Source organism: Rhinolophus sinicus, chromosome 14, assembly GCF_057876585.1.
Source record: "Rhinolophus sinicus isolate RSI-liver-muscle chromosome 14, RSI-T2T, whole genome shotgun sequence".
Classification (NCBI taxonomy): Eukaryota; Metazoa; Chordata; class Mammalia; order Chiroptera; family Rhinolophidae; genus Rhinolophus; species Rhinolophus sinicus.
The window spans coordinates 178,340,918-178,366,177 of NC_142514.1; the positions used below are offsets into that span (position 1 = coordinate 178,340,918).

Below are 25,260 nucleotides of genomic sequence, written 5' to 3' on the forward strand. Positions count from 1 at the left end.
TCTCCGGATTCTACAAAGGAAAGAAAATCAACAATTCCCCTTGTACAGTAAATTCTTCTCCACCTATGGATATACGAGTATAACAGCACCTATACCACTTTCGGATGATTTAAGTAACAACCGTGATTTGATAAAACTATCACAGTTTTTCCTCTTTTGTTTCTTTTTTCATGTTGTTTTCACAACTATGCTTTTAAAGTTTACTGTCTCCAAACTCCACAGACCACCTGGATTTTGGACAGTGGTTGTAGTTCTCAGTGTATATTTTACATTAGGCCAAGTTAGAAGACGCTTTCACGATTTTCCAACGACACCATCAATTTATACATAAACATCTATTTTTCCATAAGTTACAAGGGGGTGGTCACCATCATCACCGGTAAACTATACCCCTCCTACCCTGGCCAACTTTTCAAACATAGCACCCGATATGGAAGGCACCTGCTCCTATTCAGCTTCTTAAACAGTAAGTGTTTTCTCAAGCCTCTTGCAGAGCACTTTTTGCTCAGCAGTTTGGAGACGCCTGACTCTGGAGCCCTCCATCAGGAGGGTCAAGATCTGCATCCAGGAGTGCCAGTGGGGGCCTCTTCCTCTTCACAGACTGATGTGAATCAGCCTCTCCTGGAAGCTGGCTCATTGGCAGGTGGGGGGAAAGGAACGAATGGGGGTCAGCAGGTTCCACTAGACCCCACCGCGGGAGCAGGCTGCTTGCTGTCTGCTTTGGGCCATTTCTGCAGCTGGAAGCTGGTGAAGCTCACCGCAAGGACAGACGCCTCAGGATGACAGGCGGGGTCTCTGTGTGGCTCCGCAGCGACCACAGGTTCTGGCCCGGGATGTCTTTCCCACGCCCACCGCCCACCGCGCAGCTCCTGAAGGGCTGCGATGGCCAAGCACCAAGCACCAGGGGACAGGGCTATTGGCCCCGCCACGCCAGACGCGGGGCGCGCCGTTCCCGCTCCGCGAGCCCCCTGCGCAATCACAGCCCCGGGAGGCGCAGGGTGCTTGCTGCTCAGTCTCCCGCCCCGCTCGCTCAGCTTATCACGCGACGGCAGCGGACGCGGGTGGGCGGGGAAGAGATGGAGGGAAATGAGTGCTCAAAGTTTGTCCTGGACGCAGAAGCAGGCGGTGAACCGAGTGTGCCCAGTGAGGGGATGAGTGGGACGCAGCGGGATGGTCCCGACCGCTAGGACCGGTGGGCGGGCGCGTCCCTGAGCCCGGCCTTTCGACTCCTCAGCCCGCGTGTTGGGCTCCCCGCCAGTCCTTCCCCTCCCCGCCACTTGGTTGCCGCAACCTCGCCGTCCATTGGCCAGAAACGCTGCTTCGTCACGAGCGCGGGTTTTCAATCACCAGCTGAGAGGGAGAAGTTCCCGGGCGGTCACAGCCCGCCGAGCGCCATCTTCGCAGCTCCTGGGAATCCCAGTGCGGCGGTCACCGGCACCGTCAGGCAGGCTCTCCGCCTCTGTGAGTTGTTCTTCTGGACTTGAGTTGTACCTGGAGCTCTTAGGGGGTGTTTGGAGAGGGCACCAGGCAGAAGGACCTCAGCCCAGACCCCAGGAGGTTGGGGGGGGCGGGGGCGGGAGCGATAGCAGCTTCCCATTGTGGGAATCCCCTTCCTGCTCCCCAGCTTCAAAATCAGGAGTTTTACTCCTGGAAAGACACTTGGAGACAGTCTAGCTAGCTGATGCAACCAATATGCTGTGCTCATTTGCGAGGAGGGGAGGGGGGGAGGATTCTGGGCGTTCAAGTGCAAATTCCTAAACTGAACCCAGGTGGTACTGAACCAGGATTTTTGAGGGAAGGAGTCTGGTTTCTTCCTTTTTAACAAGCCAGGGGGTAATTTACAGGCACAAAGTTTGGTCTGAGCCAAGCTCCTGCCTGAGGAAACAGGAGCCCACCTGAGATGTAAGGAGAGGTTTTGAGGGAAGTTACCCTCCGATGGTTGTTTTGTTTTTGTTTTGGGGGGGGAGAGGTTGCGGCTGGAGTTCTTTCCTGGCCTTAGGTAGTTTTCACCAGGCCTACTCTGCCAGTTTTAGAAGCGCACCTGAGACAGCCCTCTGCAGGTATCCCCAGTGCTCTCTCTGTGCAGGTGTCTCCCTCTGTGTCCTGTGAACTCTTGCCACCTCGGTCTCTCAGCTCTATCTCCTCAAAGCAGGAATTCCAACAGGATCTGCCTGGCTGCCCACCTTGCACCCTGGCTTGGTATCTCTCCAGGCAGACACCCCGAGTAACCACACGCTGTACTTCATTTGTTGCTGTCCTTAATGCATGATGCCCAGTTCCTTGCCCGCCACTGTTTCACATATTAGTCCATTTTGTCTTCTTTTCTGTTCAGGCTGAGGAGTCTGTCTGGTCTCTGTCACTCCATTTGGCCCGAAATCCAAGGTAATACCCGCCTTAATGTTCCCCTCTACTAGTTCTGTCCTAGGTGTCACTCCTGGATCCGTTCCTATTCATTGATTTCCCTCCTCATTATAGACCATATTTTCCTGCTTCTTTTTATGCCTGATAATTTTTTATTGGATATCGAGTTTGGTTAGTCTCATATTTTGAGGGTGATAGAAATGCTTATATTCTTTTTTTTTTTTTTTTTAAGATTTTTATTGGGGAAGGGGAACAGGACTTTATTGGGGAACAGTGTGTACTTCCAGGACTTTTTTCCAAGTCAAGTTGTTGTCCTTTCAATCTTAGTTGTGGAGGGCACAGCTCAGCTCCAGGTCCAGTTGCCGTTGCTAGTTGCAAGGGGCACAGTCCACCATCCCTTGGGGGAGTCGAACCGTCAACCTTGTGGTTGAGAGGATGTGCTCCAACCAACTGAGCCATTGGGAGCTCAGCGGCAGCTCAGCTCAAGGTGCCGTGTTCAATTTTAGCTGCAGGGGGTGCTGCCCACCATCCCTTGCGGGAGTCAAGGCATTGAACTGGCTACCTTGTGGTTGAGAGCCCACGCTCCAACCAATTGAGCCATCCTGTAGGCAGCTCAGCTCAAGGTGCCGTGTTCAACCTTAGTTGCAGGAGGCAGAACCCACATTCCCTTGCGGGACTTGAGGAATTGAACTGGCATCCTTGTGGTTGAGAGCCCACTGACCCATGTGGGAATCAAACCGGCAGCCTTCGGAGTTAGGAGCATGGAGCTCTAACCGCCTGAGCCACCAGGCCGGCCCAGAAATGCTTATATTCTTATCCGTATGCTGGAACTTTGTTCTCACCCACAGTTCCTCTCCTTGGAAACAGTGTTATCCTTGTATGACTGGAATTTCAAGTTTGTCAGGTGGCACCAGAGCAGTCTTTTGCGGAGAGCTCTTTTGTACCACTGTGTAGGCAACACTCTTCTGAATACTCTGCCAATATTCACGAATTCTGAAGTTTTCTAGTTTGACTATTGGAAAAAGAAACTATTCTCAGCCCTGTATGAGCCTCAGAATACTTCACATGGCTCCTGCTTCCCCAGGTGTCCAAAGAAGCAAAGAAACAAAGAAGAGGGCAGTGAAGAGAGGTGGGTGGAGGAGGCTTAGGCAGGAAGAGCCAGATCGGTAGGAAAGTGAAAGAAATGCAAACGCACACAGCGCACACAGCTGCAGTTCCCCAAAGACCAGAGAGATTTTCAAATCTCAGCCCCACCTCCCACCTGTCCTGAGGGTCTGAGGTAACATGGGCTCATTCTCCTGGGCCAGTTGTGAACAACTCAAAGGCCTTCCCTTCCTTTGAGAAGAACCAATCTTGGCTGGGCTCTGGATTTGAGCCCGGGGTGCTGGTGGTGGGTGAGGTGCACCGTGGAGTCGGTGAGTGCTGGAGCGCTAGGATGCTCCGCTGGGTGGGCAACTGCATACAAGTCTGTGGGGCTGGGAGCAGAAGAGGCTGGGAGTCCCCCCCTCTGCCTCCCCTCCTGGCGCCTGGGTGGGGCAGCACTACCTACCTGTGGGGCTGAGGGGGCACAGGTTTTAGTTCAGTGGCTGCTTCTTGTCATGTGCTGTGTGCTAGGGGAAGGCGAGGTGGTGGGCTTGGACAGGCCTAGGGTTAGCAGGGATCCGATCCCTGCCCCTTTGCAGCTGTGCTCAGCTCTAGCCAGGGAGCCCAGTGTCAGAGAGTTGAGTGAGAAGAGAGGAGGGAGGGGGAGAGAGATGAAGGGGAGAGGAATTCCTAGGGGAAGCCCTTGGGAAATGGACCAGGGCTGTATATCTTTATCTCTTTACTGGGGAACACAGGGCACGTCTTTTAGGTCAGCAGAGAATTGACTTCTCCAACAGTAAAACAGGGCTTTGAGCAGGACAGCTAAGGACACTTCACATTTTGATATAACATGGTTCAGTCTGGACAGGAATCCATGTTGGGGACAGGATGTTGACGTATTTTCTTAACCTTTGCCCCTCTCCACTGTGACTGCTCAAGTTCATCCCAGTGGAGTGCAAAACTGACATTATTTTTGCCCACTTTGTGTTTCTCTTTTGGCCTATGTGTAATAATCACTCCTAAAGCACCTGGGTCCTCTCTCAGATTCCGTAAGATGGGTCATCATCAGCAGACATACTGAACCCTCAAATTCTCTTAGTTGTTGGGTAGTAAGTTCCTGCCTTCAAGGACCTTGCAGCGTAGGGTAGCTCCTCAATTACGTGTATCTTATCTTTGTTTCCCCAGGGTCTCCGCTGTATAAAAAGTCTCCCTGTGGTAAGTATATTGATAATGATAATATTAACAGCAGTAATATTTACTGGGCAACCTATTATATGCCAGACACTGTTCTAAAGGCTTTACATGCAGTATACTTTTTAATTTTCACAACAATGGAGGCTGATTCTACCACTACTCCCATCTTAGAAGAGTGGAAATGAGACACAAATTATTAATTAATATGCCCAAGGTCATGCAGCTAATAAATTGTAGCCTAAACTTTGAACCCTGATGGTGTTATAAAAACTAACATTGAAAAAACTAACATTCCGGTCAAGATGGTGGAATAGGTAAACACTGTGCTTTACTTCTCTCACAACCACATCAAAATTATAGCTAAACTACAAAAACAAGAACAAAAAACCATCATTGAGAATTGCCTAGAATCTTGCTGAACTGAAACCATACAACTAGGGACATAGAGAAGAAGCCACCTCAAGACTAGTAGGAGTGGCAGAAATGCAGAACAGGCTGGTCCTATACCCACATGTGACCATTAAAAATCGGGAGGGATATCTCAGTTGCGGAGGTCTCCCAATCCCCAGAGGAGCGAGGAGTCCTAGCCCTTCCCCAGCCCAGAGTTTCAGAGCGAGGGAGACAAGTCCCCATAATTTCTGGTTGTGAGAACCAGTGGAGATTGTGACTGAGTCAGGTGGAGGTTGGCTAGAATCCCAAGCCCTCCTCTTAAAGGGATCACGCTGGACTTACTCACCAATGGAATCACTAGCTGTGAGCTCCCGCTGTAGAGGTGACAGGGACACATGGGGGGGAGGAGGGGGAACTGAGTTGTCTGGCTTCACAATGAGGACTGGAGAGGCAGCTTTCTCCCAGACAGAGGAGCTGGCCGAAACCATTGTTTCTTTGTTGAGCCCTTTACCCCTCCCAGAGTGCAGATGCAGTCAGCCGCCATATCTAAGTCTCCATCAACATGGCTAACACTAGTCATTCACCATGCCTTCATGATTCTGAGACCCTGCCCCATGCAACTTTTGGGCACATCTAAGCCGCTTCCAGTGGCTTTTTCATACAAATCACCTCCCTTGACTCATACTGCAGGCTTTCCTAGGGTCTCTCAAAGGTTTGCAGAACCCAGACAAGCAGCATATGGCTTGAGCATATCCCATACCTCTGGTACTAGTGGCAGCCCTAAGCCCAACACTAGTGGCAGCCGGCCTTGGTTCACAGGTTGGCCTCTCGAGGTACTTCCAAACACAGCATGAGCAGTGGCCATCTAGGGATTGCTTTGTGGCTCCTGCTGGGTGGCCCCCAGGTGGGGCATGGGCTATGGTGAACTTGCCCTGCAGCAGGTCCCCTCCCAGGTGGCCTGGGGCTGGAACCCCCAGTGGCCAGCTTCAAAATGAGCTGGAGCATCACCTAGCCACCTCCAAGGACAACATACCCAAGGGACAGATTGGGCAGGCACCACAGCCCTGCTGAGGCAGATCCTGCTCTGTAGGATCAGCCTCTGTACCACAATTCTACCACTATAGTCATGGCCAGTCCCCATAACAAATGACCCCCAAGGGTCAATTCCTTCCATTGACATGCAAATAGCAATCAAGGCTCAACTACAAGAGGAGGGCACACACAACCCACACAAGGGACACAGCTGGAGTGCATGGCTCAGGTGACCAGGAAGCCTGTACCACTGAGCCCCACAGCACACCTACTTCATGAGGCCACTCTACTAAGACCAGGAGACATAGCATCTCTACCTCATAGAAACAAACACAGGGAGGCAGCCAAAATGGGGAGACAAAGAAACATGTTCCAAATAAAAGAACAAAGCTCCAGAAAGAGAACTAAACAAAATGGAGACAAGTAATCTATCAGATGCAGAGTTCCAAACACTGGTTATAAGGATGCTCAATGATCTCAGGGAGAACTTCAACAAAGAGATAGGCAACATGAAAATGGAGATAGAAAACATAAAGAAGAACCAGTAATAAATAAAGAATACAGTAACAGAAATGAAGAATACATTACAGGGAGTCAACAGTAAATTAGATGAAGCAGAGGATCGAACCAGTGAGGTAGAAGATAAGGTAGCAGAAAACACCTAATCAGAACAGCAAAAAGAAAAATAATCCAAAAAAATTGAGAGTTTAAGCGGCCTCTAGGACAACATCAAGCATACCAACATTTGCATTATAGGAGCACCAGAAGGAGAAGTGGGAGCAAGGAATTGAAAAACCATTGGAAGAAATAATGACTGAAAACTTCTCTAACCTGGCAAAGGAAATAGATATACAAGTCCTGGAATTGCAGAGTCCCAAATAAGGTGAACCCAAAGAGACCCACACCAAGACACATCATAATTAAAATGCCAACGATTAAAGACAGAATTTTAAAAGCAGCAAGAGAAACGCAGTTAGTTACCTACAAGGGAGCTCCCATGAGACTGTCAGCTGATATCTCAACAGAAACTTTGCAGACCAGAAGGGAGTGGCAGGAAATATTCAAAGTGATGAAAAGCAGTGACCTACAGTCAAGATTACCCAGCAAAGCTATCATTTAGAATCAAAGGACAGATAAAGAGCTACCCAGTCAAGAAAAAGCTAAAGGAGTTCTTTAAAGCATAGTCTTTAGATAACTTCTGCTTGACAAGAACTACAGGAGCTAGAGCATAAATTAAACAATATGATGAAGCAAGCCAGGAGGTAAACATACTGTAAATGACTTCTCTGTTCTCTTCAAGAAATCAATGATTTTTCTAGAATAAAAGAAATTTAAGAATTATAATAATTAAAGACAGCTTTTCTATCTCAGTTGGATTTTGGTCTGAATAAATTAGAAAAGTTCTAAATTTTTAGAGACAGAAAGTGATAATTAGGGTTAAAATGTCAGGATGTCTCTAACTGTAAAATAACCTAGTAAAAGAATGATGCAAATTTGCCCCCAAAATGAGCAATCATTAACCCTATGTGATAGGTACATGGAGGCTCATTATATTATCTTTTTTTTTCCTATTTGAAAATGTTCATAATTGAAAGTCATTAAAAGTATACTCTCTGGGGCTTTATGACCTTGAGTAAATAGCTTAATCTCTCTGGTTGTTTAAGTTTCGTTTTTTTTTAATTAAAATTTTTTGGGATGACAATGGCTAGTAAAATTACGTGGGTTTCAAGTGTACAATTCTGTAATACATCATCTATATATTGCATTATGTATTCACCACCCAGAGTCAGTTCTCCTTCCATCACCATATATTTGACCCCATTTACCCTCATCTACCACCCTCCTCCCCCCTTACCCTCTGGTAACCACTAAACTATTGTCTTTGTCTATGAGTTTTTGTTTCTTTGTTTGTCTTGTTCCTTTGTTGCTTTCAGTTTTATATTTCAGCAATCCCTCTGGGTATCTACCCAAAACATCTGAAAACATTTATCCATAAAGATATATGTGCTCCAATGTTCATTGCAGCTTTATTTACGGTGGCCAAGACATGGAAACAACCAAAGTATCCTTTAATAAATGATTCGATAAAGAACATGTGATATATATACACAATGGAATACTACTTTGACATAAGAAAATATGAAATAGTGCCATTTGTGACAAAATGGATGGATCTTGAGAGTATTATGCTAAGTGAAATGTTCAAGTTCTTTAAAATGGGACTAATAATGCCCACCTCACAGGGTTGTAATAATTATATGAGGTAGTTTATAAAAACACATAAAATAGGGCATAATACAACATATGCATATTCCATTCATTCATTGAATGTATCTTTATAAATGTATCTTTATTGAGGGCTTGCCACATGACAGCTGCTACCCTTCCATGGTGTTTATCACTACTGGAGATTTCACTTTTGTTTACATTGTTCAGTCTCTTGGGAGAAATCAGAGGAAAGACAGAGGAGAAATTATCTCTTTCAACAAAAACGAAGCAGCAACCAACATTCCTGCCTTCCCAGGCAACTCTCATTCTGAGGTTATTTTGTCTTCTTTTCCCATCCGTTTTCCTGTTAGTACAACATCCCTGTGTTATCTGCAACTTAAGTGGAGGCCAGATTTTAACATCAATGTAACTAGAACACACTTTTGAATTCTCCAACTGCCAACCCTTCTATAGGGTATTTATGCCTGCCTTTGAATTCCATCTCTGCCACATAGCTCTGGCCTTGGGCAGGTCAACTACCTTCCTAAGTTAAATATACTTTCCCCATATGCAAAATGCAGACATGCCTATTTTGCACGGTATCTGTGGGCATTGGCAGTTCGAGGTCATTTTTGTGAAGTATTTAGTATGGTGCGCTATCAAGGGGAGCTTTTATTGTTGGGATGGTTGTAGCTGGTGGATAAGCTGTCTACTTGCTAAATCAGCATCTCTGAGGACAGCGAGGCTGGAGCTGAAGGGAAAGGTGGGATCTGGGGGTCTCTGTACAATTAATGATAGCTATGAAGATACTGCTCTAACTTGAACCTTTTTAATGTTTCAGCTGAACTGTCTGTTCATCTTCAAGCCATCATGAGTTCTAAGAAACGCAGATCACAGAAGGTCTTATCCGACGTAAAGAATAATATGAAAATTGACCACTATTTTCCTCAGGTATGTTTGTAAACACTATGTACAGAATACACCAATATTAGACTAGCCATCCTTGACACTGGCTTTCACAGTCTTCCTGCCAAGAAATTAGCTCATTGTATGTAGGGAATATTAGATAAGTTAAAATCTTTCTCATTCATTTTATTTTTTCCTTTTTGGGCAGTGGTGGGGTGAGGAGAAGCTTTAATAAAAAATCTTAGACATATCAAAGCAGCCTTTAACAAAAAGCTATTGGAACACTTCCAGAATCAATTGTAATGTATTGCAGTAAAATATGGAATAAAAGCAAAATGAGTGTTATTTCATAGCTTGAAAATATATACCATGCAAATAATGGCTGATCTATTTGATAACATTAATAACCTACATTTGCATAGTGATTTACAGTTTATAAAACAATTCTTAAAAGATTTATTCTTACCATAACCTTGTTAGGTAGGCAGGGAGGATTTTATTATCCTCGATTTGTTTATAAAGAGAGGAAAGGAGTGAGTTTTTGCCTATGGCGTAGTGGCATGACGACTTGGACTTAAGTTTACCTACACCAAGTAGGGGCTGTTTCTACCAACTGGGCTCTGTTATCATATCCCTTCCTGAGTCTAAAATCTTCCTCGAATTTATTAAGAAGAAGGCTAAGAAATGGTCAGCATTTGAGAATGCAGCGTAAAACCCTTTGACTTTTCTTCTATCCTGGTTCTAACTAGAGCATCCGAGTATCTAGAAAAGCCAAGCCAAACTAGTTCTGCTTTTCTCTGTCCTGCTCCACGACAATGCAAGCTAGTAACCATGTACTACCCCAGGGCCCCCTTTTTGAAAGTGTCTGTGTCTGCCCAAGAACCCTTTGAATAGTTGGAAATCTGTCATGGTGTTCCGATGGGCTGAACAACAAGGACGCTTCTGACAGCATGAGGCTGAAGGGACGCTCTCTGAGAGTTTGTATGTATGCCCAGAGTAAATTTATATTACCTTAGTCCCTTTTCTTGATCCAGACTATTAGTACCATTACAAAGAAGGAAAATAAAAGTTAACCTACTAATGTGCCAGTCACTGTGCTAGGCATTGTCACACACGATGTCACACAATCTTTACAACAATCCTGGCATTGTTATTCCCATTGCCAGCAAGTGGCATCTGCTGACCCCCATGCCATGATGAATATAACTTGCAAAAATGTATCTTTTAGACATAGGAATCAGATGCTCTTAATTTTTTATTGAATTTCTGCTATTTGCTTACTCCTCATGTAATTCCTCGCTCCTCCCCCATCCCTGGTCTTTAAGACGATGCCCTATAAAAATGGGAATCATTGATATAAATTTACAAAAAAAGAATATGTAGTCTAATGGAAAAAACATTGGACTAAGTATTGGAGTTCTGATACTCACTTCATTAATTGGTTATTATATATCCTTAAGAAAGGCATTTATAGGAAAAACTTTCTGTGCCTCAGTTTCTCCATCAAAAGGACAGAGAGGCCATGTTTGTTGCTCCTCATTTCATAGGATTTGGGGATTAATTGATATGATAAAGGAAATAATTTGAGTTCTTTATATGATAGATGCTGGGTGAATCGAGATTTTGTTATTAGAAATAATTATATTATTATGACCAAATGATTATTTAATTAATGATGGTTTTACATTTAATGCCTGATAATAAATCATGGTACCTTATTCTTGTTGAGTTTTGTACTTTAAGAACCAATTTTTGGTGTGCTCCATCACTGTGCTCAGAAAAAATAAAAACTATACAGCTGAAAATAGTAAACAAAACTTGAAATGACACAATAAGGGAGGTGGCAGAATTTTAAGCATCTCTGTTTTTGATGCACCTAGAAAACAGTTATTTCTTTCCTCATATTTCTCAGAACAATGCACCAGTATAGCAGTATTAAAAGCTTATCTGACTGAGAGGACAGAAACGTCAGCTTGTATTTCGGCTCCCAACACAAACTCTAATTTAATTGTACTACTGGCCTTTGGAGATTGGTTCTGAGTTTCCTATAGAAATTTTGTGAGTTGCATACTAAAAAGACAAGCAATAGACAATGGTTGCATTTAGTTTTACAATATTTGACATTTCTTTTTAGGTCAATAAAGAACAGAATAATTCCAGTACTCCTCAAATGAAGACAGGCTCTAGAAAAGGTCCAAAAGATATAACTAATACCCAGGCTCAAGGACCCAAAGACCAGGCTACATCCCAAAATAAGGTCATTCATGTTACCTTGGGTGTACACCACAGGAAACACAAACAAATGAAATACAGGGTCGCACATAATGAACAAGGTAGCTTATTTGAGGCACTCAACACTCTTGAGGCTGTCGAAGAAGAGAGGAAAGCTCACCAAGGGAAAGAAATGCTGGTGCGTGGCACACAAGGAATTGAAGGGTACCTGAACCTTGGAATGCCCCTCCGCTGTTTTCCTGAAACCTGCCACCTGTTAATTACATTTGCCCAAAGTAAACGTCAGCAGAAAGAAGAGAACCAGATATTTGGCCGGCATGAGAAGGCATCCACTGACTGTGTCAAATTTTTTATTCATGCAATAGGGAAGAATAAAAAAAAGATTGTCAAATGCGGGGAACTTCACAAAGATGGGTGCAAATTCTGCGTCTATGCTTTCAAAGGAGAAACCATCCGTGACGCTCTGTGCAAGGACAGCAGATTCATCCCCTTACTGGAGAATAGGGAGTGGAAACTCATTGAAAAACTGGACTCCATTGTAGAAAGCAAACAGCCAGTTGATGGCTTAGAGGGCAAGCTCTTTCAGGTTGAGGTTGAGGGAAGAATGAGTTCTCAGGCAGCAACTGCTCAGGATTCTGAGTTGGAGAGAAGAAACTCCTCTGTGTTGAATGAAGAAATTGTGCACGAGTATCCCAGTTTGATAAGAGAGAGTAAAAAAATTAGAGAAAACTTTGAGAAAGAAAAGAATAAAAGAAAGACGAAAACTTCGTTATTTAAATGTCATCAAACAAACTTTGGGAAACTGACAAAAAACTCTACTCCAGTTAAAATGCACAAACTTCTTTCTAAACTCAGTGACTCAGTTGGGTACCTATCATGGGACAACAATGGAAATACGGGTTCTGCCACCTGCTTTCTTTTTAGAGGGTTATTCATTTTCACTAATCTGCATGTGATAAATGATATTGTGGGAAAAGGAATAGATCCAAGTAAGTGGGCGGACATAATTGGTCAATGTGTAAGAGTGACATTTGCTTACGAAGACAGTTGTGAAAAAGAAGAGAATTGCTTTTTTATTGAACCTTGGTTTGAGATCTATGATGCAATTCTTGATTATGCTGTTCTGCAACTGAAGGAAAATGGACAGCAAGTACCTTTGGGACTATATAATGGAATTGGTCCTGTGCCATATAGCGGGTTGATATATATTATTGGTCATCCATCTGGAGAGCTAAAGTCTACTGATGCTTGTACTGTAATCCCTCAGGGCCAGCGATTAGAGAAATATCAGGAACATATTCAGGCTAGAAAAGCAGAGGGTTTCAGGGATATACAGTATATCCATATGCACACTCAAAGTAGTTTCCAGAAAATAATTCACAGGCCTGATGTGATTACCTATGACACCACTTTTTACTTTGGGTCTTCTGGCTCCCCGGTGTTTGATTCAAAAGGTTCATTGGTGGCCATACACAGTGCTGGCTTCGCTTATGAGTACCAAAATGGGCATTCCAGTATCATTGAGTTTGGCCCTACTATGGAATCCATCATTGGTAATATTAAACAAAATCATAGGAAGTGGTATGAAGAAGTATGCATAACTCAGCAGGATGTAGAAATGGTCAGTGATGAGGATTTATGACAGTGAGAGTTCAGTCTATTTCTGAACTTTGAGATTACCTCTGGAGTTATTATTCCACAGGCAATGGTGACAGTTTTCTAAATTCCAAAATAGTTAATTACAATCTGCATTCTTTCTTTTGACCTCCTAAGTGATTGTTTTTCATTGCTTACATTAAGGTTCACTCTTCATGCTGTAAATTCTGTGGGTCCTGGATGCATAGTATGTGTCCACCATTAAAATATTATACAGAATTGTTTCACTGCCCTAAAATTCCCCTATGCTTCACCTACTTATCCCTCCCCTCTCCTCTGAACTCCTGGTGACCACTGATCTTTACACAGTCTTTATAGTCTTGCTTTTTCCAGAATACAAGTAGAATCACATAGTATGTAGCTTTTTCAGATTGACTTATTTCATTTAGCAATATGCAGTTTAAGTTCCTCTGTGTCTTTTCATTTTGATTTGATAGCTCATTTCTTTTTATCGCTGAATAATATTCTATTATATGGGTATACCACAATTTCTTCATTTACCTTTTGAAAGATAATTGCTTTCAATTTTTGGTGATTATAAATAAAGTTGCTATAAGTATTTGTGTACAAATTTTTGTGTGAATATAAGTTTTCAACTCAATTGAGTAAATACCAAGAAATGTGACGACTGGACTGTAGGGTAAAATTATATTTAACTTTTTAAGTACGTGCCAACGTGCCGCACCATTTTGTGTTCCCACCAGCATGGAGGAGAGTTCATGTTGATTAATATTCTCACCAGCAGTTGGTGTTGCCAGGTTTTTTTTTTTAGACATATTAATACTATTGGGATGCGTGATATTCTTCAGGGGATTATGGGATTTATTCATGAAACTGGCGCTGTCTTGTATGATCTAGCTTATGTGTACATAGTTATGGTATCGGTCTAGATTCTGTCAGGAGAATAAAGCCACTATAAATATTATAAGAGTAAAGTATTTAATTAGGAATCAGTTGAGTACAGGAGAAGCAAGGCAAGTAAAGATCTGTTACACTGTAGCCACAGAATGTTAGCTAAAGCACTGGGAGGGGGAGAGAAGTGGCTGATTGATGAGGGGAAGTCTGAGAGGCTCCCACCTCTTGTCACCGTAACGGTAAAGTAGTAACTCACAGAGAGGTTGCAAAGTTGCTATGTGGGATGCAACCTACCAGTGGGAGCTTGTGGAAATATTACATAGTCCTGTCCGACTGCCATGATCTTCCAAGAAATAATGCCTCCCACTTCATTTCTACCTTTCAAGTTTTTCTCATTGACAAATGCTAACCCAGAACAAATAGTTTTCAGCTTTATAAGGAAGTGGTGGTGCCACTAAATTGACAATAGGTAACCAGCATACACACACATACAATACATGTACATATACACATCAGAAATTATCATTTTTAGATTGTAATGTGGTTCTTATTATAAAGTATATGTTACAACTTTAACTGATTACTGCAAGTTCTCTGCACACTTACTATGTCCTGTAAATAAATTATGCTACAAACAAATCCTAGTACTAAGTGTTTTTGTTCAGCTGAAATATTCTGTCATGTTTAAGATCTGATGGCATCACAGAGAAGCATCAAGTAAAACATCAGGCTAAAATTAGACACAGGTAGGAAAAAAACACAGCTTCTTCCTGTTCCCTTTTGAAGCCCACTTCTTTTCTGTCTTTGCTTATTTTCCACATGGGAATTCCAGGTGACCTTACAAAAGCTTTAAACATAACCTTTTATTTCTCATTGCTACCTTTGTTTCTTTTTCCAAAACACGCGTTTTCTTATTTTATCCCTTCCCATCTTTCACGCTAAAACACTAACTCTTGTTTTCTGTCACACTCTCTCCCCGTTAACACACTTTGAAGACCGCCAGAAAGAATTTTGAATTGCAGATTTTGAAAACTGACCTCCCTGGAATGTATACCCAGTGTACCTAGGGGGAATTACTCCAAATCCCTGAACATTGATGTCTTACCTGTATATTCTCAATTATATAGCATGTTAAGCACTGTCGTTAGTACTTTACATATGTTAACTCTAAATTCTCACATCAGCCCTATGAGGTTAGAACTTTCATTATCTGCATTTTACTGATGAGGAAACTGAGGCACAGAGAGGTTAAGGAACTTGGCCAAGCTTGCACAGCTCCTGAAAACCAGAGTACGAACCCCAGGTAGTCTGACTTCAGGGCCCACTCCTAATTCTTCTACACAGTGTCTCAAAGTGTAAGTTGGAAATAATAGTGATCTAATAATAATTAATGAAGTACCCCAATTCCTTTTCCCCTTGTCCTTCAAATTCTCCAAGCAGTGATTTTATGAATCATCCTGCTTTGGGTTGGATTCGGAGGTTTGGTTTGAGGTCTAAAGAAGAATACAGCTAATATTTTTTAGAGTTGTATATGGACTTGGGAGAAAGGGAGGGAAAAGAATGGGAAATTGTAAAGGTGGGAGAAGGGACAATTGCTCTTTGGAACATCTGACCTCTCATCAAATCCATTGGTTTTTTATCAAACTTTCTCCAGGCTTGCTTGCTTGCTTGCTTGCTTGCTTGCTTGCTTTCCTTCCTTCCTTCCTTCCTTCCTTCCTTCCTTCCTTCCTTCCTTCCTTCCTTCCTTCTTTTCTTTCTTTCTTTCTTTCTTTCTCTCTCTCTCTCTCTCTCTCTCTCTCTCTCTCTCTCTCTCTCTCTCTCTCTCTCTTTCTTTCTTTCTTTCTTTTTTAATTGGGGAAGGGAAACAGGACTTTATTGGAGAACAGTGTGTACTTCCAGGACTTTTCCAAGTCAAGTTGTTGTCCTTTCAATCTTAGTTGTGGAGGGCGCAGCTCAGCTCCAGGTCCAGTTGCCGTTGTTAGTTGCAGGGAGCGCAGCCCACCATCCCTTGTGGGAGTCCAAGTCCAACCGGCAACCTTTTGGTTGAGAGCCCACGCTCCAACCAACTGAGCCATCTGGCCACCCAAGAGTTGAGCGTAAGCTCATTCACTTCATTCTAGTTGTGGAGGGCACAGCTCGCCTGCCCATGTGGGAATCGAACCGGCAGCCCCATTGCCCAGAGCTCACGCTCTAACCAACTGAGTCACCCGTCCAGCCCCCAGGCTTTCTTTCTTATTTCTTAATTGATACTCAGGAAAATGCACTCTTTTATTTTGTCATACTGTCTTATGAATTTAACACATGAAAGATTCTTGTTACCACCACTGCAACACCAACACCCCAAAGAATCTCCTGATGTTACCCCACGGGTGTCTGACCCTTTCCCTCCCCTGGTCCCTGACAATCCCTTGTCTTCTGTCTTATAGGGTCTTTTATTCTTAGCTTTTTAGGACATCTTGATTTTCCTTCTATCTTTCAAACCATTCCTTTCTCTTCTTCCTCCTCATAGTATCCGAAAGTTCCCTTGGAGTCGCACCTTCAGTCCTTTCCACCCCTGACTCCCTGCTTGGCAATTGCAGCTTCAGATTCCCGAGTACCTCTCTCTCTGGATCACTATAATTATTATTTTAGCCCTGATATCACTCAGGAGCACAAATATGCAATATCCCTTCAAACCCAACTTGTTAAAAACCCAGCCACGGAGACTTCCCCTGCTGCCTGGATCTGCCCCTTTCCCGGTACCTCTATTCTGTTCACAGCCCATCATCCACACAATCTTCCACACCAAAATCTTTGGGAGAATTTTGGGTCTCATTTCCCCTCATAGCCCATATCTACACTGCCAACAAGTTGTGTTGAATTTATGGCTCTCCCCAAACATTACCCCTCCTCTCTAGTTCTTCGTTTCTTTCCATTCTCTTTCATGATCAATAACGATCATGGTGGCTAACATTTATGCAGTGCTTAGTATTTGGGGTCATGCACAAACTTTAAACACAATACCACATTTAAGCTTTGCCGCAACTTCAGGAGGTAGTTACTGTCATCATCTCAATTTTACAAATGAGAAAATAAGTCAACTAAAGTGGAAGGTCACCCTGAGCAATGGAGTGGGTTTTGGACCACAGGTGTCTCATTCCATAGCCTGAGAGAGAGCCACAGAGCTCACTCAGCCATCTGGAGCTTAGAAATCCATTCCAGATCACCAAGCACCCTAAACCCAATTTTATCTCCTGGCTTCCCCTTGGGATAAAGCTTCAGAAGGTGTGAAGATCTGGAGCATTCTTTTTTCCCTTGCCATGCAAATTGCTGAAGGAGGGGGGCAAGATCAGTGACCCCCACCTCCACCCCACCTGCCCCAAGCCTATTATAGCATGTTGAATTGAATTATCTTTCTGGTACTTTTAAGCTCTGAACTTCTGAAATCCAGAGAGGAGATCACAGACATAGGGGAAATATTAACTGGGTTCTTATATGAAGGGAAATGCATTAATATTTAGGTTACATAACATAAACACTTACAGAGGTTGTAATGGGTTGAACTATGTCCCCCAAAAAGATACGTCCAAGTCCTATCTGTTAATATCTTTGAATGCGAATGTGACCTTTTTGGAGATAGAGTCTTTGCAGATGTAATTAAGTTAAGGATCTCTAGATGAGATCAGCCTAGACTTAGGGTGGGCCCTAAATCTAATGACTGGTGTCTTCATATGGGAAATAAGAGGGAGGTCTGACCCACAACAAGAAGAAGGCCTTGTGGGGGGGAAAAAGAAGAGGAAGACATGAAAATCGGGAAGAAGCCTGAGATGGGCCAGCTGAGGTGGTGGGCGAAAGGGCTGAGGAGAAAGAAGACTAAGAAGCCCACCGGTTTCCCTCCAGGCTGGAACCCATTTCAAAGCCAGTGCCTCATTTAGATCCACTTCTCCCTCCCTCCTTATGCAGCAAGAGCTAAACTTTGTCACTTGTTTGTCAGCCCCCAGATCTCTCCAGTCCCTTCAATTCCTCCACTAAACCTCTGGACTTCCCACAGTGCTCTCTGCAAGGAAAAAACATAGGACTCAGTGAGTAGGGAATAGGACTCTGTCTCCACTGCATGGCACAGGCATTTGGGAGCCCAAGACTCGAGGTGTCACCAGGGCAAAGTATGTGTGAAGGGGCACAGAGCGTCCATGCCCTCTCCAGGGGCACCACTCTCCAGCTTCATCCACCGATCTTGCTATTTGATAGCAATTGCTACTGATCAGCTTTGAATGAACTAAAACATTAAAAGTTCGTTTGGTTGAACCCAAACCTCCATCAGCCTCTCAAAACCAAGAACAAAGGCATGTAGTCAGTCAGTCCTGTCTCCCTCCTCACCCACCTTCTAGTCCCTCTTTTCCCCTGTACCAAAACCTCAGATGCTTTTGGAGGAAGATAATTAGAGATGGAGCTGAGATCTCCCAGTCTGCAAAGGGGACCGAAGGCCATACACACTTGTGTGAATATGGCAGGGAAGGACTCAAACTTGGCCCAGTTGAATTCAGGCACCCAACTCACCATGCTGCCATCTCATGAGAGGAAAAGATTCTGGGCACAGGAGTTGGCAAAGTCACCAAGAAGTGAGGGGTGGAGTTAAGGCAATGTGGTGGGTCGGGGTGGAGCAGATAGGGGTCCCTTGACCTGAGTACTCACCAGACCCTGAATGGTACATGGGAGAGGAACTAGCACTGGTGCTTAGGTGCTAACCCGGGAACAAGAGGACAAAGGCAGGAAAGAGATTGACAATTAAGTTTTCTTTCCTCCACTGTCCTCCCTTTCCCACCCTAGCTAGACTTACCCCGTCACCCTGAACTTCCCTGGTCTCCTGGATGGAATCTATGACTTGCATTGTGTTCCTATAGGAGGAAAGTCACCCTAATTCAATTCATGAGGTTTAGGCAAGATTTGAGGTGGAGAAGAAAAGCTGATCTTGCAGACGGGACCCTTTGCATGGATTCAATATAATGTTGTGGAATTGATGTGTCCTGTGCCTACACTTCCCATCATATAAGTACCAGAGGGGATTCTCTTCTTCAGGAACTGCTTCACGTGGAATATGTAGATTGTCCCCAAACTATTTCACTGTCCCCTTGGAATATTCTATGTTAAATAAAATTAATATAGAATCTTCAAAAAAAGGGAAATCCCACCTTTGGTTAAACACTGAAAGGCGACCAAGCACTCAGAAGTCATTTCCTGGTACAACATCGCCACCTGCTGGATGCAGCCAGCAGTGTGCCCCTTTCAAAAAAAAGGCAGCCATTATTATTAATGCGTTGCTAAACTGTATTGAAACTGACCGCTAGACCCAAGGCAGTGTCTTCCGTCTGGCATTCCCTTTCTGGGGTGGTTCAACTCAGACTCACTGACTAACAAAGGAAGGATCCAAAACACCTTGGTAGTGAAATGTGAATGGTATGTTTACTCAGGAGTTCAGCCAGCCAGGCCTTGGCACCATCTTGCATTTTAAATGAAAAAGTGGCAGTTGCCTTTGCTGGGAAGAGGTGAGTGGACACTTTTTCCCCTACTTCATCACCTGGGTTTTGTTGTTTTCCTCCAGGAAACAGTCACCCTGTCTTCTGATAGACAAAGTGAATAAGATTGTCTTAATTCAATCATGGACGAAAGTGACTTGGGACTCTGTTCCAGAATGTTAAGGCCCTGTCCACTTCTGTCTCTTCACTTCTAGAGCTCAGCCCTCCAGGACTCCCACCCAAGAGCTTGGTATGTTTATTAGTGCCTCCTCCCTTATCAAATCCGGAACTCTGTAATTTTTATCTCATCAGCACTATACGTTTTTAGGGAGTTCTGCCCCACTTTTCATTGACTTACCCAGGTTGGGGGTGGGGAGGTTGCTGAAAATTAGTGCAATCCTTAAGGATCTAAAGAATATAGGAATAATGGTCTCTATCAGATATGAATTTAACTTATTGGCCTGGCCCCTGCGGGAACCTAGCATGTCCTGGAGGGTGACAGTTGACTACCGCGAAGTCAAACTAAGCAATAGGCCCAGTTGCAGCCACTGCACCAGAGGTGGAAGAGCAAACGAGCACTGGCTTGGGTACATGGTGGCCCCAGATTGGATGAACAGATTATTTCCTGTCACTGTCAGGAAAGGGGTAACTCATGTGGACTAGACAATAGTATACATTTTTAGTTTTGTCCTAAGACTATATTAACACTCTCTTCTTTTGTCATAATATAGATAGAAAAAGTCTGGACTATTTGTATTTCCTGCAGACCACCACATCAATCAGGCCAGATGAGGCAGAAGTAGCCAGCACATTAGAGGTCATGGCACACACACATTTCAGATGATGGCAGATGAACCCTATGAAAAATCCAAGGCCCAGTAAATCAGGGACATACCTGGATGTCTCATCCAAAGGAAAAGATAAATGAATGAATCTTGCATACCCCACGATGAAGAAGAAAGTACACCGCCTTTTTGGTTTCTGAAGGTAGCATATTGTATGCCTGGGTATATGGCTTCAGCCCATTGACAGGGTGACACAACAGGCTGCCAGCATTAAATGAGGCTTAGATTAGGAAGGGTTCTACAGAATATCCTGGCTGTGGTGAAAACAGTGCTGCTACTTGCACAGTGCAGTCTAGCTGACTCAACGGTATTAGAAGTATCAGATATAGGAAGAGACACTATGTGGAATTTATGACAGGCCCACATAGGAGAATCACAGGGCAGACGCCTGAGGTTCTGAAGCAAAGCCATGCCATTCGCAATGGGAACATATGCCTGCTAAATAACGACTCCTGGTGTGCTATTGCCCTGGTAAAGATGGAATACCTGCCTTGAGACATCAAGTGACTGTGCGTTCAGAACTGCCCATTATGTGATGAGTCCTATTAGACTTACCAAGTCATAATGTCAGGTGTGGCCAAAAGCTGTCTCTTGTAGTTTGGAGGCGATGACCCAGGAGTGAGGATGAGCAGGACACGGGAGTTGCATGAGCAATGTGGGGAGCGTCCCTGCAAAGACATCCGCATTCTAATTTCCAGAACCTGTGAATATGTTAGGTTACAAGGCAAATGAGGGGCATCTCTGATTGTCCATTTTAGCTCCTGAGCTCCCCATTGGCCAAGTTCAAGAGGTCCCAAAGATCACCTTCAGGTTCAATAATTTGATAAAAGATTCCTAGGACACAGAAAACTGTTATATTCATGGTTATGGTTTATTTCATTGAAATGATACAAATGCAAATCAGCAAAGGAGTGGGGTTTATTCCAGGCATATACGGCTGATTCAACATTAAAATTTATTGATGTAATTCATCATATCAACAGGCTAAAAAGAAGGAAAACCATATGGTCATATCAATAGATGCAGAAAAAGTACTTGACAAAATCTAACACCTATTTATAAAAACTCCAAACAAACTAGGAGGGGAACTCCCTCAAGTGTACAAAGAAAATCTACAAAAAAAAAAAAAAAAGAAAGAAAAGAAAGAAAACACCTACAGCTAAGATCATAGTTTATAGTGAGAAGCTAGATGCTTTCCTGCTGAGATCAGAAACAAGGCAAGGATGTCTGCTTTCACCACTCATATTTAATATCTTACTAGAAGTCCTAAGAATGCAATGAGATGAGAAAAGGAAGTCAAAGATCTACTAATTAGGAGGAAAAAATAAAGCTATCTTTGTTCACAGATGACATGTCTGTGTACTATGTACAAAATCCCAAATAATCAGCAGAAAAACTCCTGAAACTGAAGTTGCAAGATACACAGTTAATATGCAAAAGTCAGTTGCTTTCTTATACACTAGCAATGAATAATTGGAATTTAAAACATAATACCCTTTACTTTGCCATCACCACCAACCCCCAAAAAAGGAATACTTAGGCATAAATCTAATAAAATAAGTATAAGATCTATATAAGGAAAACTCTGACGAAAGAAATCTAACTAAATGGAGAGCTATTCCATGTAAAGTAGAGGAAGATTCAATACTGTCAAGTTGTCAGTTCTTCTCAACTAATGAATATAATGCCAATCAAAATCCCAGCAAGTTATTTTCTGGATATTGACCAATTAATACTAAAGTTTATAAGGAAAGCCAAAAGACCTAGAATAGCCAACACAATATTGAAGGAGAATAGCAATCTAGTTAGAGGACTGTCACTACTAAACTACAAGATGTATTATAAAGCTTCAGTAATCAAGGCAGTGTGGTATTGGTGACAGAATAGACAAGTAGATCAATAGAACAGAATAGAGAACCCAGAAATAGACCCTCATAAGTGTAGTCAACTGATCTTTGACAAAGGAACAAAGCAATACAATGGAGCAAAAATAATCTTTTCCACAAAGGTGCTAAGACAACCGGACATCCCATGCACACACACAGACACACACACACACACACACACACACAAGAAAAAGTGAATCTAGACACAGACTTTACCCTTGCACAAAAATTAACTCAAAATGGATTATAGACCTAAGTATAAAGCATAAAACTACAAAATTCCTAGAAGCCAATAAAGGAAAATCTAGGTGACCTTGGATTTGGTGATGTCTTCTTAGTTACAACACAAAATCATAATCCATGAAAGCAAACATCGTGATGTCTGACTTAAAATTTAAAGTGTCTTCTCTGCAAAGGACACTGTTAAGGGCACGAAGATCATCGCTGCATGGTGCAGAGGTAAGTGCTGGGCCAGGCTGGAGAACGTCCAGTGAGCCTGGGTACTGGGGTGCCAAGGCACTTCCTGCCACGCCTGGGCCCTGTGGTACCTGCAGCAGCCCAGATGGGGCAAGCACCCATTCCTTAGACAGAGGCAGAGACAAAGTGAGAGAGAAATAATGAAAAGACAAGCCACTGATTGACATAAAATATTTGTGACAGACACATCTGATAAAGGACTGTTTTTCTAAACTATACGAAGAACTTTTAAAATCCAACAATAAGAAAAATAACAACCCAATTAAAAAGATGAGCCAAAGACCTTAACAGACATTTCACCAAAGACAAATAGCAAATAAGTAGGTCAAAAGATGATCAGTGTCATGTGTCATTAGAAAATTGCAACTTAAAACAGCAATGAGATACCACTACCTGTGTTCTGTGGGTTCCATGACAAAACCCACAGAATGTACAACACCAAGAGTGAACTCTAATGTAAAATATGGACTTTCATCCATAATAAGTATCAATATTGGCTCATCAATTGTAGCAAATGTACCATACTAAAATAAGAGGTACATATTTCATGATTCCATTTATGTAACATTCTTGAATTGACAAAATTATAGACATGAAGAACATATTACTGATTGCCGGGGGTTAAGGACGGGATGGTAGGAAAGGACTGGATGTGGTTATAAAAAGGCAACATGATGGATCCTTGTGGTGATAGAAACTATACTGCACACATCTGTATACAAAAATGTATGTTGCATAATATAAAATATGTACTAGATATGTAATACATAATATGTGACAGTATAGAAACAATAATATAATAACATTGTATAATATATGATCAATTATATTGCATCAATAAAGGAGCAGAATTGTATGTAACTACTCTGTATTTTCACTCTGTCAATACCAATAGTGATGTATTACAGTTTTGTAAGTATAGTTTTATAAGATGTTACCTACCATTGGGTAACATGGGGGGAGAGGGTACATGGTATCTCTCTGTGTTATGTCTTACAACGGAATGTAAATCTACAATTATTTCAAAACAAAAATCGTAATTTAAAAAAATAGCAGTGCAGCTTCTGTCCAGCTCTTTCTCTTGAGTCACGTTCATTTGGATCCCAACTAGCTCTATGCTGTGAAGAAGCCAGTCAGCAACGCAGACAGGCCATGAGTAGGTGCGTGGGCTATAGCCCTAGCTGAGTTCCCAGGGGACAGCCCTCGTCCAGCATTAGACATGAGCAAACCTACAGGTGATTCAGCCCCAGCCGTCCTTTGAGCTGCCTTGAGTTCCATATGGGGCAGAGACTAGCTGTCATCATCAAGCCTTCCCCAAATTGCAGATCTGTGTGCCAAATAAATGCTTGTTGTTGTTTTTAGCAACTAATTTTAGGGCAACTTGTAACAGAGCAATAGGTAACCGGGGGTGGGAGGAGGATGGAATGAAGGATGACTTTTGTCTATGAATGTTCCACAGAAAAAAAAGTGAATTTTTTGTATTGAAACTTAATGTTAAGCAATTATGGCAGTTTTTGAAGTATCATCAAATTATACCTTTGAACAATTGAGACTGGATTTATTCTAATCAGTCTTACTTAGTGGAGTTTTATTATAGCTGCCATATTCCAAATTATGAATTGGGCACACCCTTTGCTTAAAGATTATTCTGTCACTTCTGGGTGGGAACAGGAGGCAACTTGAGAAGTATAGTTTGGATACCAAAATGGAATGTCTGAGATTTTCAGGCATGGTACAGATTATTTAAAATTAGGATTGTTTTGGAAGATCTAAGAATTGTAAATACAAATATGTTACTATTATTATTGACATGTAATTATAAATTATTAATGCCAAGTGGGCTATTATGAATTATAAATTATCATAGCTTATCAAAAATATACATATCTTACAACTGTAATCGATTACTAATGTCAAGTCATCTAAATATTCACTTCCATTTGCAAATGAAGCAGGTTGCCTACAAACCCTCTCGTGTGCTTTTAGGCATTTATTTTTGTTCTGTAAGACTCTGCCATGTTTAACATGGCAGCGATCGGAAGACCAGATGCAAAATCAGGCTGAACATAGGTTAGAGCCAGTTTCTTCCTGCTTTACATTCATCTCTTAAATAGCCTGTTTCATATTTGTCAATCACCCCCTTATCTTTTCCTACCTTGGAATTTCTGGTTTAGCTGGTCAGGTGCTGTTTTCTCCCTGGTACTTCCAGCATCTCCTTAAACCACCACTGATCGTCTCTGGATGTACATCTACCCACACCACAAGAAAGTGTACAGAGTTTCTGCATACTTTCAGTCTCATGATTGGAAGTAAAACTAGTTCGATAAACATAGATTACCTTTTCTTCAATGCTACTTATGTTCTTCCAGAACACTTTAACCTCATTGTCTCCTTTCCTTTCTTTTACACTGAGACACGTTGACATTGCCACATACCTTGCCTGTTATTGCAACACCTCCTCACCATAGAGCATGTGTTATTTTTTTCTGGGAGCCCAACTTAGTTGCAAATATCAGTTTCCCTTCTGGATAAATATGTAATCTGGAGCAAACTGCATAAATTCTCTAAACCTTGTCATTAGTGAAATGGGAATAATAATGGCTCTTGGTAGGATTAGTGTAGGTATGCTTTACTGGTTTTCCT

General features: G+C 42.7%; 1 protein-coding gene and 1 long non-coding RNA gene across 5 annotated transcripts in view; one reads left to right on the forward strand and one right to left on the reverse strand.

The window, feature by feature from the left end:
- LOC141572272 (uncharacterized) overlaps positions 1-25,260 on the reverse strand; it is a 45,921-nt gene that overhangs the window by 17,034 nt on the left and 3,627 nt on the right. The window contains exons 2-3 of one of the 2 annotated variants that reach the window (XR_016018372.1): positions 20,810-20,922; positions 11,927-12,065 (exon numbers count right to left, since the gene is read on the reverse strand). This is a non-coding gene — a long non-coding RNA (uncharacterized LOC141572272). Of the gene's footprint in view, positions 1-11,926; positions 12,066-20,809; positions 20,923-25,260 lie in introns of those variants that run through there. The other variant, XR_012497596.2, reaches the window with a different exon arrangement.
- FAM111A (FAM111 trypsin like peptidase A) lies at positions 1,207-14,556 on the forward strand. Of its 3 annotated transcripts, XM_074336426.2 has the most exons (5): positions 1,338-1,461; positions 2,333-2,382; positions 4,630-4,659; positions 9,110-9,219; positions 11,309-14,556. In XM_074336426.2, the coding sequence occupies exons 4-5, from the start codon at positions 9,139-9,141 to the stop codon at positions 13,046-13,048; spliced, it is 1,821 nt and encodes a 606-aa protein (XP_074192527.2). In that variant the 5' UTR covers positions 1,338-1,461; positions 2,333-2,382; positions 4,630-4,659; positions 9,110-9,138; the 3' UTR covers positions 13,049-14,556. The 3 variants fall into 3 exon arrangements, with proteins under 3 accessions (XP_074192526.2, XP_074192527.2, XP_074192525.2); XM_074336425.2 differs by lacking the exon at positions 2,333-2,382 and having other exon boundaries at positions 1,207-1,461; XM_074336424.2 differs by lacking the exons at positions 2,333-2,382; positions 4,630-4,659 and having other exon boundaries at positions 1,340-1,461.